Source organism: Aulonocara stuartgranti, assembly GCF_965226115.1.
Source record: "Aulonocara stuartgranti genome assembly, chromosome: 8".
Classification (NCBI taxonomy): Eukaryota; Metazoa; Chordata; class Actinopteri; order Cichliformes; family Cichlidae; genus Aulonocara; species Aulonocara stuartgranti.
In genome coordinates, this window is record NC_138959.1 from 12,759,099 (window position 1) to 12,778,521 (window position 19,423).

Below are 19,423 nucleotides of genomic sequence, written 5' to 3' on the forward strand. Positions count from 1 at the left end.
TCAGATGACCAACAGATTTTAACCAAGACCGCTTACAGCTACACCACTGTGGTCCCCTCACTATAGAGAATATAAAAAAGATGGCTGCCACGTTTTTGTTTTGTTTTTTTAAATTGCCACCAGGGGGCGATCTGTGTGGTTGCAAAAAAGACTTCAGTGTTGTCGATGAGAAAACGACTTTCTGTCTTCTTGACCTTTGGAAACACTTTCCTGAAGACCCCATAGGCTCAGTTGCACATCCCGCTCATATTGAATACAAAAAAAATGAATTCCATTTTATAACTTTTTTTGTGCTGTTGTTTTATAAATTAGGAGGAGTCTGGGCTACACTCAATTACACTTGATTGTCAGTTACAAGTTGTTAACCAGTGAGTCTGCAGTTTCATACTCGGATCTACCCTTTCACGTCACATACAGTTTCAAAACACGATAACACTTTAAAAAAGGACTTCGGAAACGAGTGGGTGACGTCACGGTAGCGACATCCATCTTTCATACTGTCTATGGCCCTAACATCTGGGGACCAGTAAGTATTAATTGTCCAGAGGCCTGTACAAATAGACTCAAGGGCTCAACCCCCATGGGAAATATAATTCACATGTAGATGTGTTTAAATGGCTCTTTTATGTTGAGCACTTGTTGGCTGGTAGTGCTCGTCTGTTTCGCTACTGTAAGCATTTTTTACAGCCAAGCCACTGAACTTTTACTTTTGAACTATTTGTAACATAATTTTATAACACTTTATGCCATTTCTTAGCGAAACATGAATTCATGGTTGACACTGGTTAAAAATCAAGTCTTTCCTGAAAAATCAACCTTTCCACTATATTTATACATAAACTACTTACCAACCAGATTGAACCTGTTAAGCAATGTCCATGAATGTCTTGTGCTTCGTTCGAAACAGGTTTGTATTACCTCACGAGATCCTTGCAATTACTAAAAGCATATCTATTGTGCGACACTCACATTTAAAGTAAACACTGGAGAATTTTCACGAGCTTTCATTGGGAGAGGATTTGAGTCTTCAACACTAGTGGAAAAGTCTAAAGGTAGCAAAGTAAGTTTGAATGAACAATGTACCCTGTGCTCAAGAACCTTGACAAGCCATCACATGCCATGTATTCACAGCGGCAGCTGACAATAATCTGTCTTCAACTCTGTGGCCTCGGTCATTGTTAAATGAGGCGCATGATGTGTGTCTCTTTTGTAAGTCCCCTCTGTGCCTCATTCCCCTATAATAGCAGTATTATTTTCCTTTTACCAGAGCAAGGAAGTGTGATGGTATTACCCCAAAGTAAAACACAAACTTCTGTTGTGCTGTCGGTCAGAGCAGCCACTATGACGTCCTGCTCTGATAACAGGCTCCAGTGTTGCTGCCTCAAATGAGATTTTCAGAGCATGTTCGATTTGCTAAAGACAAGTCTATGTATCATGCGCACATAAAAGAGCAACTATTCCCGTGGCATTATGTAATTTAAGCAGATTACTTCTATCAGATTGGACAGAAAATTTTACAGCTAAATAAATTCGGTCTTCTGATACACATCCTACTGAAGAAGAGTATTTCATTTTAATGCTTTTGGCACCAAGAAAGTCAAACCTTCTTCAGGCAAATATTTGAAAAAGAGTTGTAGGACTTTTTTTCTAGAAGGTGTTTTTAGAAGCAGCCGGCACGGTTAAACGATATCTCTCCAATAGTTGTTTGCCAAGTGCTTCAGCATTGCGTTTACTATTTCATTAAAAGTGTCCCTTTCAGTGTAACTGATATGAGGATAAAATCTTATATATGCAAATGTTAGAATTATAATGTAATGTTTGTAATGTTATGATGTAAGATCAAAATGTCAGTTCAATTTCTATTATCTTGAAAATCACCAGCTTTTAGCATGTATAAAATTCTTTAGTGTAACCTCCACAGCTCAGGCATCAGTTTTGGTTTGTTTTTTTCTGCTCTTGCGGACGTCCTTCATCCGCTCATGAGTACTAATGAATTCAACATTTGTACAAAATAATCTTGGTGCTTCTAACTGTCAGATCCCATCAGTGCATCCACTTCTAATGGGCTGTGCTTTCCATTCAGGCTAATGTTTGATGCCTCCGACAGTCCCATCTCTCTACAGATTGTTTACTTTCAGCTGTGTTTGTTTTACTTAGCATTAATGTAATGAGTATTCATTACGTAAAGTGATCAAGTCGAGATGGGAGGGTGTGGTCTATTGGCTTTGTTATATTCACAAAGAGAAAGCGATCACGAGTCAGGTAGCAGTCTGTCAGAGACTAATCTGTTCAGCAACGAGCAGCATTATCGAGATCATCCAAAGCGATGGCAAATCTTTTCTAAAGGTACTGCAGCTTTTTCACGGCTAAATCACTTGACAGGGAACAGCTGGGCAGTCGAGCCGCAGAAGGCATCCAATCGTCATCAGTTTGAACAGGAGTTGTGATCAAAACAGTCTAGAGGCTCCTTTTGTCTGTACTTCACTCGGTGTTTACATCGGTTGCACGATGATGCCAATCCAGTAAAGCATCTTTAACAAGTTATTTCGTTCATTCAGGAACAAAAACCTATAATCAGTAGGTGTTGAAAAGTGTTAAATACTCATAGCATGCTGTAGAAAAATAGATGGAGGCTCCCAACAGACCTTGTCAAAACATGCAAATGAGCCTGACGCCACGTCCGTCTTTGACAAGCATAATTAAGTTGCTCCAATTCAGGACATGTTAATAAAGAAGACTGTAGGCCTCCCCCAGGTCTTCACTAATCATAAAGCCTTAAAGCTTTTGTTTGCACACGCATGTGTGTGTATGAGTTTGTGTGTTGTATTTTCCCTCACCCCCCCCTCCTAATCTCCCATTTTATTGGATAATGAACTGTTGTAGAGTGTTAGATCTCCTTTCGCAGTCTTTCACTGAGTTTGAGGAGATAGGCAGGCACGAGCTGCTCGAGGTGCGGTGTTGTACAGATAATTAAAAGGCAAGAAATTTGTGTTGCGCTCTTTGATCTGCCTGTCAACTTTCTGATTAGAGACGTTAAAGCCTTTAATCAACAGTAATGCGATGATTAACGCTCCTAAACTGTTGAAAACGAACCAGAGGAACGTCAAGTTTTCCCTTTATTCTTCCCCTGCCTCCATATATCTTTCCCCGAGTCCATTTCCGAGAAACTGGCAAACTTTTCACTCCAGTAGAGGTTGTTAAATAAGATGTTGTATTTGATTAGGACCAACTGACAAGTCGAGTTCCCCCTTCATGCGGTTTTGGCATAACTGTAGAGCTCAGATGAACTCTGTGTATTTGTCTTCCAAATCCAACAGAATGCGCTTCTATTGATTTTTTCCTGCACTACCGTCTTTATTTACTTTAGCCCCGACTAGATATGGTCATAATGGTATTATAGTGCTTATATGCTGCTGTGCCTTCATGTATAGAGCTACTTCGCTCATTATAAAATCTAATTATTTAAATAGTAGCACTTAAACTCTGTATTTATTATTTAGCTCGGCTGTTGCTGAATAAAGTTTAATATAGTAGTGTTTGTTTGTTTTTCCATGTACTATTTTTTTTAAAATCATAGTTGCAGTGCGGCCACCACAATTGTGTGACACAAATGTCAGTGCTATGAATAATGCATACACAAATTAGCTTGTTCGGGTATGAGTTTTTAATTCTATACTTCATACATTTTTTACAATTTCGACCAAGTTTAATCAACACATAAAAAAACCCTTTCTCAGTGATGGAAACAGAATTAATAAGTCAGCTGTGTTTGAGCTTCACAATTGACCAATCAGGATATGAGTTGTGGTGGAATAGGTGTACAGGCTGACCAGCCGTCTGTAGAAATTCCCAGTTTTTTAATTGAAGACCTCAGAAAGCGCTGCTCCTGCCTACACATTGTTGCATGTGGGGCAATCACAGCAAGCACCCAAGTCCATTAGTTTTCATTTGGATGGTTCAGTGAGACTGGTTGATTAAGTCCAGGCAAATTGCATGTTTCAACCCTCAATCTCCACTCACTCCTCCCGCTTCTCAGCCCTTTGCCACCAGCAGGGTTGTCGTTCAGGTTAATTTAATCTGGTTTGTTATACATTTAAAACACAATAGCTTTGTGGCTGTCTAGATGCCTTGGCGCAGCAGTTTGCTGTTGTTTATTATTGTAGAACTTTGCATATGAATGCTCTAACTGTATTGTTAATTACACTTACAGTAAATATTCAGATTCTATTGTTACTAACCCATGGTAAGAAACGTAATACGTGACTGGTCAAAGTTTGTGCAGCTGCGTCCACAGGGACGTGTAGGTATGGGTAATTTCATAAATGTAAAACAAGCTGTTCTTTTCCAAGACTCATCAATTTTCATTGAATGAGGGTGAAGGGGACTTTTGCTGTTTTTCCTTTTTTGTTTTTTTTAAATGTAAATCTGGCGATCTGAGAATTTGACTTTGAGGCTGAGGTGAAGGGAAAAGAGGAGGGGGAAGCTCAAATGGAAAGAAAATGTAGCTTTCAGTCCTCTCCACCCCAGTTCAGCCTTAAACAAATGGTTCTATTACCAGCTGCTCTCCTACAGGCCCGGTCATTTATACCCATTAAACTTGCGTCTTATCACCCATAAGACGGTCTTGCGTCTCTCCATCCACCAATTGTCTATAATCAGCCATTTAAAACAGCAGCGGAAATTTCTTTTGTGCCTTGCTTCGGTCTGACGGACAGGCAAACGAGCTGGGAGGAGGGGGGGACGGGGGAGTAGAGAGGAATATTTTCTGTAGAATGATGAATAAGCCAAGTTGAGTGGCTGACTAACAGAGATCTGTCTTAATCAGAAGTGATTTGTCAGAACAGGAGCTCTGCGGGGTCAGGGCGCAGGCGATGAATAAAACAGAGCCTGGCAGAGTGAAGAAAGGCCCCAGAAATCCACCCTGACTGCCCACCACCACTCAAACACATGCAAGGGGAAGGGCCGATGCATGGGCAAGTCAAGATAGACTGGGATGGTCCAGCTTCACCCTACACAGAATATTCCTTGTTTTAGACTTTTAAGTATCTAATGCTCTATAAGTTCACTATCCCAAAGCTGTTAAAAGATATTGACGTTAAAACCCAAAAAATGTCACTTAGATGACCTCCTTCTTCTAATGAACCACCACAGCTGTCTTTGACTCTTGTTAAATCATAAATTGCTCTCATTGCGATAAAGAAAGTTCCTCATTAACATTCGGTAGAGTTTATTATTATTATAAGTAATCTGTCATAACATCACTGAGCCCCCAGATGCTACATGCCCCTCCTGTGACCTAGCAGTTGGCACCTCTTTATTTTGAGCTATCGCTCAGTGCGAAGGCGCTAGCCTCATGGCCTGTGGGCTCAGCATTACAAATACATCCCATTGTGGGTACAACTTTGATGGGGGTGATGAAAGTGTGTCACCCGGCAGCTGTAGACTTGAAAAGTCCTTAAAAAAAGCTCCTCTGAAAGTGTACAAAGACAGGTAACTTTATTCACCTGGGAGTCACAGGCATACACGTTGACTGCCGCACTGTGTGTGTGAAAGTGTGTTTGTGTGACTGATGGAGTTTGAGAGAGAGAAAATGCATGGTCTTACATTTTTTAGGCCCCTCCTTACTTCCCCCTCAGCCCTCCCATAGGTTTCCATGGGTTTGTTGGAGTGTATGGATTGTGTCTGGATATAAGTGTGTGTGGTAACCTTCAAAAAGTGGTCTCAACTGCTTAATGAAAAGGAGCTGTGCTGAGCCTCAGAGCCTCAGAGCACACCACTGTCAGGTCTTGTCCCCTTTTGGCTCAGGGGAGAAGGAGAGCAAGCAAAAAAATAAAATAAAATAAAAAAATGCACCACAGAAAAAGAGACAGGGGCCCTCACACAGTGTATACGCTATGAAGCACATTGTGTGAAATAGATGATGGCTCCAATTAAATGTGTCCATGGACTGGAGTAAAAAGTTGAAGGCTATAGAGGTTTGGACTTTATCCAAATTGTTAGTTGTTTGAGCCGTGTTGTCCTAAGCAATGTGTGCAGATAAGGGCAGGTTATGATTTTTATTTACATAGACATGTTTTTTTTCTTCATAACACGAGATGGTGAGATGGTAAAGCAGACCTTTTCTGTTGTCATCAAGTAACTGACAATTCTTCTTTATTTCGGTTTGTTGGGAAATGCCAAAAATGTTTGACCTAATTCCCTAAAGCCTAAGATGTCATCAAAATGCTTAATTGGTTATCGGTCCAACTTTCCAACATTCAGAGATATAAAGTTTAATATTGCATATGACTTTAGGCAAGGTGCTCACACTCTACAAAAATTCAGTGTCTCAGCCAGTCTGAACACACAAATTTAAACTGAATATTATTACTATTACTACTAATATTAAAATGATAAACGCTACAAGACAAAAATGCTCATAGTTACAGCTAAATATATAAAACAAGGTATTAAATACTAACAGAATTTTTTTTTAATATATTTATAAACATATTCTAAAAAGGATTCTCTTATGATGTCAGTAATTAAAACTGTCTTCCATCCTTACTGGATGCCATCACTTACAGTTGGTACTATCCCACTGATGCTGGAGACTATGGGCATTTACTTCTTTGCTTATAATCTGAGTCTTTCTTTACTTATCAAATTAAATATTCCACACTGCCATTATTTCACCCCAAACCTCCTCCTTCCTCAGTGTTGACTTCCCTGGCTTCCTCCTTGGACACTTATTATTTCATTTTCTTCATTTGATCTTTGTCATTTGTTTTGTTGCAGACAAACCTGCACGTTTCATAAAGCTGACAGTAATTGTGCCTGTGAACTTGCGAATGGTTGCCTAATATATACATATATGCTATAAATAAATGTGCCTATCCAGTACTCAGTCCCTTCTTATATGAATATATTAATTGTTATCTATAATAATTTAACCACACCATTCTAAAAGCATTGCTTTTTATAATAGATAATTGTATAGAATGACGTGTTTCCAATTGCAGTCCTTTCAGAGTTGTTTTTCATGGTGTTGTAATGGTTTTGTTTCTTGGTGGTAAAGTGTAGTGGAAACAATATATGCGGGTTGGTTGAGGTTTTTTTAATACATTTGGAGCTGACAAAATATCCTACTCCAGCTATGTTCGGCTTGTTCAAGCTTTATAGATTACATTACATTGCACCTCATACTCTAGTAAAGCTAATTACCCAGTAAAATAGCCTTCCACCCCCCTCACCCCTCCCACTGCCATGTAATTCTTAACAAAAGGTTGTGATAAAATACAGCAGGGCTCTGCTATGTCAATAGTCTTTCCGTGTATTTAAGGGAGAGAAAAAAATCGTAACACAGACATTATTTTCCCCTCAATCTAATTTGTGCCTTCAACTTTTCTATACTAATTATTTTCTACAGTTACATTACAGGAGCAAGTTAAATTAAGGCTCTCTGGTGCTGATGTAAATGCAATGTAATGGAATAATGGGCTTGTTAAATGGACCTTTGGGGGACGGAGATCTTTAACAAGAGAGTCAGAGCAAGGCCTCTGGGCCAGGGTTATTTAAATTGTTAATAGCTGTTTAAACAGGAGGGGAATATTTTATACACTAACGAGCATTAAGTCAGGAGCATTAACAGTGAATTATTTTGCCTCTCGGTTTTGTTTTTATCAACTGTACTTTTTTCAGTTTTGTTTTTTTTACATAGCCTCCATATTTGTCGTGGTCATAAATTGTGTGTTTATTTAGATTTTATGCAGTTAAACATCCTATGCAAACTTGAATATGTAATATGTCAGCATTGCAAAGGGCAGAAAAAACTACCAAGCAATTTAAGGTAATTTCATCATGAGTTTATAGCTTGGATAATAGGGACTAGTTTGCTGTATTTCTTTCCACGAGTGGCGATAGCTTTGGGTGAAAGTATATGATTAAGATGCAGTACAGGTCACAAAATGGGAGTCTTATTTTTTTTTTCCTAAAGTTGTTTTTTTCCCAGTAACTAATGAAGATTTACACAGAACTAGTCAGCAGGAATGAAATTAGATGAATGCAAGTGTAGATGCATGCCAGAGAATGAGTAAGGAAAGGGTGGATGCTTGAGATCCAATCAACACAATACGTCCTTTGGGGAGATGACGTGTATACCTCTGAAGTCAGTGTAGGGGAAGAAGGTCATAAAGGAATGATGGGAAATTTTTTTTGGAGGACTGGAGAGAGACCTGACAGTGAACAAAATGTTAATCATAACAAGCCAACTCAAAATACTATTCTGGTGACTGCAAATGATTTGACGCAGCTGTGCTCATGGCTATCCATCAAAGATGCCATGATTGAGCTTATGCAGTGTCTTCAATGTCATTTTCTTGTAATAACATATTGATTTCTTTTAATAGAGGAGCATCTTGGGTAATGACAGAAAAATAGAAAGGCAAGGTTGTGCGTTCTTGCTCCCTCACAGTAAGGTTACAAAAATGGACACAACTTAAACAAGACTTGTATTGTGATTTCCTTTTTTTTTTTTTTCGAGCAGCTGTTAGATTTGTCAAGGACGGTCATTCACTTGTGGGTAGTGTATACAGTCAGCATGGAAAATGCATCCACAACAGACTCGGTTGTAGGTCCAAACCATAATCGCAAAACACGCCTTCGTGCACAGTGCAGTGTCTGTAACGATTGCTTAAGTACCTGGAGCACAATGTCTTAGGAGGTCTTTTCTTCCTCTACCTCATCCATCTTTTTACACACTGCAAACCTCTCCAATAATGCACTTGCCATCAAAAAAGAAACCCTCTGCTGCTGCAGTGCTTGTCACACTCATTTATTTAAAAAAAAAAAGAGCCACAGCCCTGACAGAGATGGATAGATGTGCTTATTTGTCTCTTTAACAGAAGATTTCCGCTTCAACTCCTTCCCTGTTTATCCCTTGTTCTTCTCCGTTCGGGACGGGGGAGGGCTTGTATTTTTATGGTTATTAATACCTGCGCTCAGTCTTTTAATCTGCCCTATTTGTCACATGTGACTGTCTGACTGCACTGTTTAATCTGGGTATCCTTCAATCTGTCTCATCCCAGATTAGAAATTAATGAAGGCAGGAAGAGACACATTTGAGTCAGTTACAGTGCGAAGGGGGTAAAAGGGATGGGATGAATGGGAGACGAATGTCGTTCATTTGACAATGCTTTCTCTTTTTTTCCCTGCGTCTCCCTGATCCCCGTTCTATGCCGCTCTCTCTCTCTTTCTCTCCCCTCTTGTTTAGCTGCCAGATGTAGCCCATTTTTGCACTGCTCCCCCCAAACAGGCGCTCAGCACGTGGGCCCTTTGGTGTGCGGCACCTGTGTAGTGTAATACAGTCAGCAACTGTGTTGTTTATTCCGGATTTGTTTGGTGCGCTTGAAAGCCTGTCTTTGATCCATGCAAAGATTCTTCACTCTTTTTTTTCTCCCCTTTTTCTCCTGATTCATCCTCTGCCTTATTTTTAAACACTAATGCTCTAGCAGTATGGTTACATTGATGGCACCGGTGGGTTTTTCTGGTGGTGGTGGGGGGCATCTTATTTGGTTTATGTTTTTTTTCTTTCCCCCCGCCTTTCTTTTCTCATTCCCAAGGGACAGGAAAATGACAGTGACCACTGACAAGCTTGTCAGGTGCCTTGTCGGGGATGTTTTATAACTGTGCGTTAATGTGTTTACAACTACAACTGACGAGAGCCGTTTAAAAAAAGGGAAGAAAAAAAAGAAAGGAGTAATGAATATTGCATCGGCAGAGTGGACCCCACTGGCAGGCTGGATGCTGGGATGTTGTTGTCTAGAACTTCATGTCTATTTACTCCAGCATCTTAAGAAAGTTCAACACTTCCCTCAGATGCAGTATTCTTCTGTCTGTCTGTCTGACACTCCTAGACAGCAATGTCTGTGTACACACTGCACAAATATTACACATACCCAAGTAGGTCCAGATGTGGAAAAACCAAAAAACAAATTATTTCTACATTAATCATGATGGTGAGAATGATTGACAAATAAGAGATTACAGCTAAAGTGAGTGCAAGCCAGGCTTTCGCAATCACCTAATCGTTCATTTGTTTTATTTTATTTTATTCATTTCATCACATGGCGGAACTTTTTGGACCTGCCATCTTATGCTGGATGCTCTTTTCTTGCAGAACAAGTGGGGCAGGAGATTCTTTCCAACCTGCACAGTGACCGTGAGAAGATCCAGAGAGCTAGAGAAAGGGTGAGTGCACACCTGACACCTGCGCACACTCGCGCATCTGTTCTAACAAGTGTTCGTGAAACGGTAAGCCGTTACGGCCAACATTTGCCACTTTTGTACGGCTTCTCACGTAAACACACAAACGAAAGCTGCCTCACACAACTGTGAGATACACCCTCCTCGGCACGCACTAAGTCAGCAGATTTATATAACGAGAAGCAGCTCAGTGTGCCCGTTTATGGATGGCTGTGTTTGGCATTTGAGTAGGTGTTGCTGTCAGCTCACATTTTTTTGTTTTTTGCTTTATTAGTGACGTCAGCTCCTTTAAACACAACTGTCTGAAAGATATCAAAGCATGCAAATGTTTTAAATTTCAGTGAAAGTAAGATTGAGGTAATTGCGTTCAGACTCAGTAGTGTGTGTGCTGCTCTTCTCTTGGACCTGGGCCCCTGCAGCCACATGTTAAATGAGCAGTGACTAACATTGGTGTTTTTAACAAAGCACCTAAAATGCTGCAGCTCATCTTTTAACCAGAACCCATAAACGTGAGCACATTTCCCCTTGCACATTCTTGCTCCTTTTAAGATGTATTTTAAGATTTCATTATGTGCTTTTAAAAGCCTTAATTGATCAGCACCGCAATACATATCTGAGCTACTAGCTCCATATGTTCCCCTCAAGATGAATTGTACAGCACTTTGTCAAACTTGTGTTTTTCAAAAGTGTTTTATAACTAAAATTGGATTGGATAAAATGTTGAAATATGGCTTTCTTCCCCCCTTTGCTTCCTTTCACTTAAAAGGGGTTAACTTTGCCACCTGCCGTCCTTCCTCGCCCACCCTCCTGCACTTTTCCTGCACCCCTCTGCCATTTCGCTCCATCCTTCCAACTTTTCCTCAGAGAGCCCTCCCAATCCTTAGTGCTTCCCCTCCTTACGTACAGTCAGCCAAACAGACAGGTAGGCAGAGACAGAAAAGACCAAACACAGGAAGGGGGCCCAGCCCTGTTGGCCCCCTCAACGCAGAATGCTTAAAGATCACAACATGGCATTGGGCCTCGCACAGCAGATTTCAAAGGAAATCAAACATCTCCTTTCAAAACGGTCCACAGCGTCTACTGAGAGTACCTGCTCTCTCTTTCTTTTGCTCTCTCTCTCTCCCTTCTTCCCATGAGTCTCCTCTGCTGAACCACCTCACCATATGTACACAAATGCGCACGCACGCACGCACACACACACACACACACACACACTGAGCCTTTAAAGGCAGTTTGTGGGGCAAAAGTTAAGTAAAAAGAAACCGAGATGTAAAGACACGAGGATAGAAGGGTCGGTTAGCAGCTCTTTTTGCATTAAAGAGATGGAATTTAAAATTGTTTCGGCAATGAATAAACCCACAAACATACAAACACAAAATTTACACAAGCCCCAGCGCTCGGCAGGAGGTGTGGCCTTTTGTTTTGCTTTTATGGTACAAATAGGAGTCAATAGAACACTTCAACACAGGGTCAGAGCAGTACACTGCCGACTCAGAACCACCTGAACGGGTTGAAGAATTTCTTTTAACCGATCTCAAGGCTACCTCAGGGTGTGAAACGTAGCAGGGGGGCATTTTTTTTAATGGTTGTTGCCTAAATGTGGTAATTCGTGTCTTTTAAATGCATATAATACAAGAGCGGGAATGAGTGTAAGAATTTGAGGAAATAAAGTAAAAGTATTAGACAGCCTTAAAAGTAAAACCTGCTTCTTTTAACACTTTGATTACGACTGTGCAGAGTTATCACAGCAAGCTGTAACTTCAGTTTCAACAGTTATTTATTAATTAACTGAAAATAAACGAAATAAACTCATGCACTTTGACAGTATCGCCTCAGTCATTTGTAAGCACAGTTTATTTAACCTGAGGAGGATTAATTATGCAGACAAATGAATGGTCGTACTCAGTGAGCTAACAAACTTTAATGCTCTAAAAGGAATTAAATGTTCAGTTTGGACTTTTCATCCTTGAAGCTGAAACCTTACCTTTTATTTCCCTTAATGCCCCTTTATTTGCACTTTAAATGATATGGATCAGAGTTTGTTTAGAATTTTGTATGCAAATTAGCTTTCATTTGTGTTAATAGTAACAACACGTGTATGCATTTTAATCCTCGAAGCTGGCTAAAGATGTCTTTAGAAATTGTTCTACTTTAGTGCTGGAAAAAAATATGAGTTTCAAGGAACAAGGTCTTCTCACTCTCTCTTTATAGGCAGCCACGATTAATTTTAGACACTCGACTACCCTAAAACTTCAGTGGGTTTCCATTTCAGGTTATGGAGGAAGGCGTACGATTTGGTGAGAGGCTGTGGAGGGAGAGGGAGAGAGGTGGAAAAGGAAAGAAGGAATGATTCAGAGAGAGAGATGTATTTTGGGAGAAAGTGCAAAGTGTCTAGGGGACAGATCTGTGGGTAGAAGCAGACATCAGGCAACTGCTGGACTTGTTGTCTTTGCCAGAGGGCCCAAACCCCAGGTCCCCCACCTCCCACCCTGTACCACATGTATCTTTGGCTCTGGCAGCCTGCATCACACCAGCCCAGGCTGCCAGAGGGTAAGAAGGAAAGATGGAAGAAGAGGAAGAAAGGAGCAGTAAAGCAGGGCTGGGAAGGGAGGATGAATTGCAGGGAAGAGCGATGACTGCAGGATGAGCCAGAACAAACATGAAAAAAAGAGAGCGTGGCTCCGATCGTTGTAGAGGAAAGGGGAGTTTTGGTAGAAAAGATGTGAAACTGAAGAATTAAAAACAAATAGAATATAGTGTGATTCACTGATGAAAACATACAGAGAAGGGGTGACTTTATTGGGAAAGCAGTATTATTTCAGAGAAAGACGAAGATAAATCACTCCCTGCTGACTGTTTAGAGAAAAACTCTGCAATCACTATTCCCCGTGCTCCCCTGTCATCCTCGAGAAATGCGACTACAGGTAGATGTTAGTGGCAGCTCACTCAGTGCAGTGTCAGCATTTTTTTTCACTTTCACACTCACACTTTGCTGGCAACATCTTTGCCAAATCCTCCTCCCTGTGAAAAGTCCCTACGCCTGACAAGAGAGTAGCTTGAAAACATTCCTATGACCCCTGAAGGGAAAAAAGGCAGAGAGGAAGAAAAAGGGAAAGAAATGGAGCAAGAAAAGGGAAATATCCAGGCAATTAGTCCTCAATAGCCATGATCATCATTTCAAGGGTGCCTTCAAGGACTCCCACTGCTTGGTACCTACTTTAAAAGTAAAGGCATCTTTCACTCCATTTCCTTATATTCATCTAGCTCTGTAGTAAGATGAATATAAGACCATCAAGTGGCATGTCGTACTAAGGTTATGGAGGTTTTTTCAAAAGTTTTCTGTCATTGAACAGCTCACAATGCTGCTAGTTTATAGACATAGAGATGCATCAAATGAAGTAAACATTGATCTTATGTGTAGCCTAGCTGTTCATGCTTTGGTAAATAAGTTGCTTTTAAAGCAGCTCTAAAATTGTCGTGTATTTTTTTCCCCCCACTGGTTTTGTCTAAAAGTGGGGGGTTTTGCCGAGGGTGGTCTCTTGACAGGTAAGCCAGTACCTTTAAGGTAAGAAGGCAAGCTCTAATCAAAGGATCTCCCATTCATCTCTCTGGGTCGCAAGAAACTTTAGTGAAAAGTGTGTCAAACTGTAGAGATGTCTTTCTGCCCTAAGGCCAGTAGTACAGTGCAATAGTACCTTGCACAACAATACTGTAATAATCAAATGACATTATTGCCGTGGTACTTATTTATACTCGTTACATGCTTCTTTTTTGTTTTCAAGTGTGGATGAAATAGTATCCACATATTATATGTTAAGCTCCAGCCGACAGCGTCGTGTGTGAAAGCAACGTCAGTTCTTATGATACAGAAGCCTTTAACTTGCAAACTTGCAACAAATTCCTAGGACAAAGTCCACCTCGATGTCAGATTTCACAACATGTGCAGCTAATACTGCAGCGCATTTAACAGTAGCGAGTGGTCATTATGTGCGCTGCCACCACCCACCATTGCCTAAACCCATTTACATATTTCCAGTTGTGCAAACACATCAGAAGGACTATTTCCTGGTGTGTGCTTCACCAGAGGGATTTTTTTTTAAAAACAGCTTTAGTTTGTTGACAGAGTGTGTTAAACTGAAATTGCTCAAGTGTTTGTTCAGAATTAAAACTAAAAGCTGTCCTTCACTGGTTCTGTCTCCCCTACAACTCCAGCTGAGAGAAACAGACGCCAACCTGGGCAAGAGTTCCCGCATCCTTACCGGCATGCTGAGAAGGTAAGAGGCAGGTAGGAACACTGTTTCTGCACCTCTTTGTATGCAAAGTGCTTTAACAGTGCTGTGAGGTTGTAAATAAAGACTTTCATAAGATTTAAAAGTGAATATTATAGTTTATAACTTGCTGCAGTCAGTCACCTGTGGCTATTAGCAAGTGCTTTTGTTCATGTTTCAAGCAGGTTAAGCTCATTTGTAAAGGATCTGTGATCTTTTAGTCAAATTCTTATTAGTCAGAACTATATAGCTGAGAAAACTAAGTAAACAAATCGTGTGAGTGGCTGTTTGGTTAAATGTGGTGCTGTGTGCCTGAGAAACAAGTAGCCCAGTACAGCATCCTGCTGGAAGAGACAAGTGCACACTGTACATGTCTCCATTCTTTTCTTCTCTTTGCCTTTGTTTATTTTCTCTTTTCATTTTTTTCCCACAAAATGCACTTACCACCCATATCCATCTTGCACTCTTTGTCTCCCTGGCGTGCTAGTTCACTCACAAGGCAGTCACACAGGCACAGGCATTCAAACGCAAATATTTCAATAGGCCTTGCATTATCTGGTGCCTCCGCTTCCTAACACACACACACACACACACACACACACCGTAATGTCTTGTCACATCTCCATTTCATAAAGTGTCTGTGTGCTTACCCCTGAACCGTGACGCCACGGTTTTGTTTCTTGCTCTCTCTTGTTGTTTTTTTTTTTTCCCCCTCCTTGTCACCCGCTGTGGATTTTGATTAAGAGTAATATGTAAATGACACAGACTAAATGTAAAATCCTGGGGGCAGGAAGGAAGTGCCAATTGAAATAGATGCTTCAGTGCCCATAGACAATTTGGAGGGTGGCTCGCAGGGCGGGCGGCAGATACTGGAGAGGAAAGGCCTGAGAAGGGCTGTGACGCCGACTGTAACCAATATTTCTGCATATGTCTCCATTTTGTCAAGCCTGATTATGGCAAGAGGAGGGCCGGGTGGGGGGGGGGTCACTTCGCCTGGCATGTCACCCAGAGCTGTCCAGAAATCATTCATCATTCCCTCCTCCTCCTCTTCTTCCCTCCACCCCTGCTGGTGCTGAAGTAAATAACATGCACTTATTTCAATATTATCATATTAATGTTAAAGTTCAGCTGTCACCTAATGGGAAGACTTAATCAGACGTAGCATTTTAAGAGGCATGCTGCCACCCACTTACTCTTCAGCCCCCCCTCCCTCCTCTCTTGATGCCTTAGCTCCTCTGGTTAGTGCCCGTCTCAAATCAGGATTTATGAGGGCTTTCCAAAGTGGGGCCCGGCTGCAAACCTATTCGACTACTGCCTGCCTTTATGCTTGACGGGAGCACCACAACGTACACAGTTTTATTTTATTTTTTGTCACTATTTGATAAAATAATTTGTTTTGGGGTTTTTTTTTTCCAGTTTAAAAGCTTATAATATATTTATAATCAGACCAAAAATTCAGTTAAGGTTAGTTAAATGCCCTCCTTTCTGGAAATTGTTCCTAATTTCCTCACTCATTTCATTACCTCCACCCTCACCCACCCCCTTTCTTGCTTTTTGATTAATAGTGTATTTGTTTTTGATGCCGGTTGCTTTGTCATACTCCACTTGTTTGAGGCAGCAGAAGAAGTAGTGTGGCGTGTAAAGGCTTACACAGATGAGTGTAGTGAAACCGTTTCTGGTACATGTTAGGAACCTGGATCACTTGTGACACAAACCAGAGGTGGACACAAATACTCATGCAGGTTGATGAATATTCCAGCTTTTGTTTGTTTAGTTAAGTATATATATTTTTTGTTTTCTTCTGTTTGAATGCAGATGTTTGATTAATTGGATGCACGAATACATTTTTTTTCCAGATATATAAACACAGCAGCAGTTTTAAGTTGATTATAAGCATCGAAAAAACTTTGGCCCCGATAGAGCCGAGTGTGTAGGTGCAACAACGGAGGGATTTATTGTGATCTACGAGATGAAGGGTGTCCTTTTTAGAGTCACACCTCTTCTTGAAGTGTCTTTCTGGTCTGGTGTGCTATCACCCCAGCTGAGAAACAATTAGACACTCATTAAGCTAGCTGTCATGGTTCAAGAAAGCCAATTAACTTAAAGACTGTGTGAATATCACTTATTGTAGGAAACATTCAGAAAGACACACATCTCAAATAGCTGTGGCTTTGTTTGAAAATAAATTGTTACATTTTCTGACTGTGAAACTCTAACTAATTACCCTCGGTGGCAGGAACATAGGTGCTGTTAATTGGTTGTGTCACGGGCTTATAACAAGTGTCACAAGTGAAAACGCAGTCTTGTGTCATCTACTCATGCTTAGTTACTCTAAGCTTTAAATGAGTTGTATACATGTGGGCTCGGCACCTACAGGTTTGAGAGGTTCACAGCTCACAGTGCGCCTCTCTGTCCCTGATTACAAAGGCCACAGACCTTTTGATAAAGCCTTTGTTGTTTCCATGCTGCATTGACACTGTGGCCTTTCATTAATACAAAATGTTCCCATCACTGCATGAAGATGCGTCCTGTTGCTATACTGAGCATCTCAAACATCTCACTCGCCCTGGTCAGAAGAAATGGCGGGGGGGGGGGGGGGGGGGGGAATGGGATGCAGCTCCAGACCCAGTTAGGACCACTGGGGGCTCCTGGCAGCTTCACGGAAGGAGGGGGCACAGCGAAGGGCAATGAAGCAGTGAAGGGAGGGCGAAGGGGGTGCGTGTGTATATTTTGAAGCAGAGGGGTTGTCTGCTCTAGCTGGCAGCTGATCCCACATGCAGGTGGTCGACTCAGTCGCCAGGCAGATCAAAAAGTCAAGGCCCCGGGTGGACCTCCCTTTGAAATGGGAATGGGGCCTAGATATCAGACAGAAAACATAAGCAAGCTCCCAGCCACAGAACAGCTCCATATTCATGGCTGGGACTGGCGGTAGCGACGGGCAGGCAGGATGGACAGAGCTTCAGCCTTCAGACTCGCACACTCTCTGGACACTGATTTAGAGATCAGCCTATCAGCCTGGGCGTAGATGATGCACTAGCTCACAGGTTAATACTGCCACGCTCTTAACAAGACTCTTACTTCCTTTTTTTTTTTTTGAGCCGTGCCTTCACAAGATGCCTTAATGTGTGACTGCAAACGTCTCTCTGATTTTAGCTACATGTGGCAAATTCAGTACAAAATACAGTGCGGCTTATTGCGGCTAACCCTCAGAGTCTTGTTATAGTGAAGTTCTTCTGAACCTGGTGTAAACCTATTCATATGACTAATTGGCAGGAGAATAGTATTTACAGCTCATCCTTGCCTCTAGGATAATCAAAAGTTTTCTGCCTCTAATGGAAAGTAGTTTTTTTTCCTTGTTTGCTCGACCTAATAAAACAACAGTATTTGGAGTCAACAGACTAAAGTGCATGCCCTCAGAAAAGCGTCTGGAGAGCAGGATTTTTTTTAATTTTATTTTGTAAGATCTCTTAAGGCTCTGGTGCTTTTGTTTATTATTAGCAGATATGTGATCTCTTCCTGTATCTATCTGCGTAGAAGACCGACCTGTTAGTATATGTAGGTCGTGTAATTAATGGAGTTTAATTCAGTGAGTGAGTTGTGTTGAGATCTTGTCATTAAGTTGCAAAAGAACAGCTTCACGTTTTAATTGTCGCTGAAACAGATCACATATGTTTTCCCTTCACTTTTCCATTTATTATTCTTTATATTATTATTATATTTATTTGTGTTTGGGGGAAAAACAGAGGGAAAACTTCTAGGCATTCAAATTCTGCACACTGAATTTTCAGCAGAGTATTGGAAGACATGTTTGTCCTATTTTACTTTGTATTACAGCTGAACTCATCACCGTAGCCGAGCTTTATGTTTGTCCCGAGAGTTGCAGATCGCTCCCAGTGGATCCCAACCTCTCTGATCTTCCCTCTGTGTTGCATTCACGATAATTTCATGTACTACATTTAAAACGCACTCCCTTTGCTTTGCAATTTGTTCAGCTTGGCATCATTACTACCCCCCTGCATCCACTCCCCCTTTAGTACTACATCCCCGTGGGTCACCTCTATCTTTGGCCTTTTCCACTACCTCCAGGGAAGCAATCCGAGTGTGTGTGAATGCATGTTTTCTTTTTAATGTCCAGTCTCTTTTCATTCTGGCAAATGAGCAAAGAATGAACGGTATGTGCCTCCACCTCATCCCCTAGATGAACTTTACACATATCAAAATAAATGCATCTGCTGTTGACAGTGTTAAGTAGATCAGAGCTAGCATGTTAGCTTTCTGCAGGAAGATATTTGGTGTTAATGGCTTCTTTCAACATCACCTTGCAATGAAAAGGGCCTTGCTTGGTTATGTGAGCCATTGCAGTACTACTGCCAAACAGGTTTCTCAAGGTAGACATAAACATTGCGCATCTGCATACACATTTGCAGAGCTAAATTCAGCTCTGCACCCGTGGTGTTGTTTTCTGCATCCATGAACTTGGACTTTTTACCTTCACCTTATACCCATGCTTCGGAGAAGTGATGCAACATCTTAATAATCCAGAGTCACCCAGCAGCAGAGACGGAGAAAACGATGAATAGAATTCGTGAGAGACCATACGGAGTGTTTTAAACAAGCACCTCTTATGAATCCATCTAACAAAACAAGACCAAATGGTCTTAAATACATTTTGAAATTAAACTACTTTGTTTAGTTTCATCAGGTACTTCACAGTGTAGATGCTGAATGTCAGACAAAGTCTTGTTTTTAGATGCTTTTTTTTTCATCTGTGTGTATTTGTGTGTCTGTATGTGTGTCTGTGGCTGCAGGCTGCTGCTGGGACAATGACAGGGTGCGCCTCAGCCTCATTACTCACTGCTCCTCAGCCACAAAAGCACCACTGCCACCTCGCTCTCTCTCTCTCTGTCTTCTTT

General features: G+C 41.1%; 1 protein-coding gene across 4 annotated transcripts in view; it reads left to right on the plus strand.

Annotated features, from left to right (window-relative positions):
• vti1a (vesicle transport through interaction with t-SNAREs 1A) overlaps positions 1-19,423 on the plus strand; it is a 115,720-nt gene that overhangs the window by 63,295 nt on the left and 33,002 nt on the right. For 2 of the 4 annotated variants that reach the window (XM_082545263.1, XM_082545264.1), the window contains 2 exons: positions 10,157-10,227; positions 14,455-14,527. In XM_082545263.1, the coding sequence (XP_082401389.1) occupies positions 10,157-10,227; positions 14,455-14,520 (137 nt within the window). In that variant the 3' untranslated portion in view covers positions 14,521-14,527. The remainder of the gene's footprint in view (positions 1-10,156; positions 10,228-14,454; positions 14,528-19,423) is intronic. The other 2 variants (XM_082545261.1, XM_082545262.1) reach the window with 1 other exon arrangement.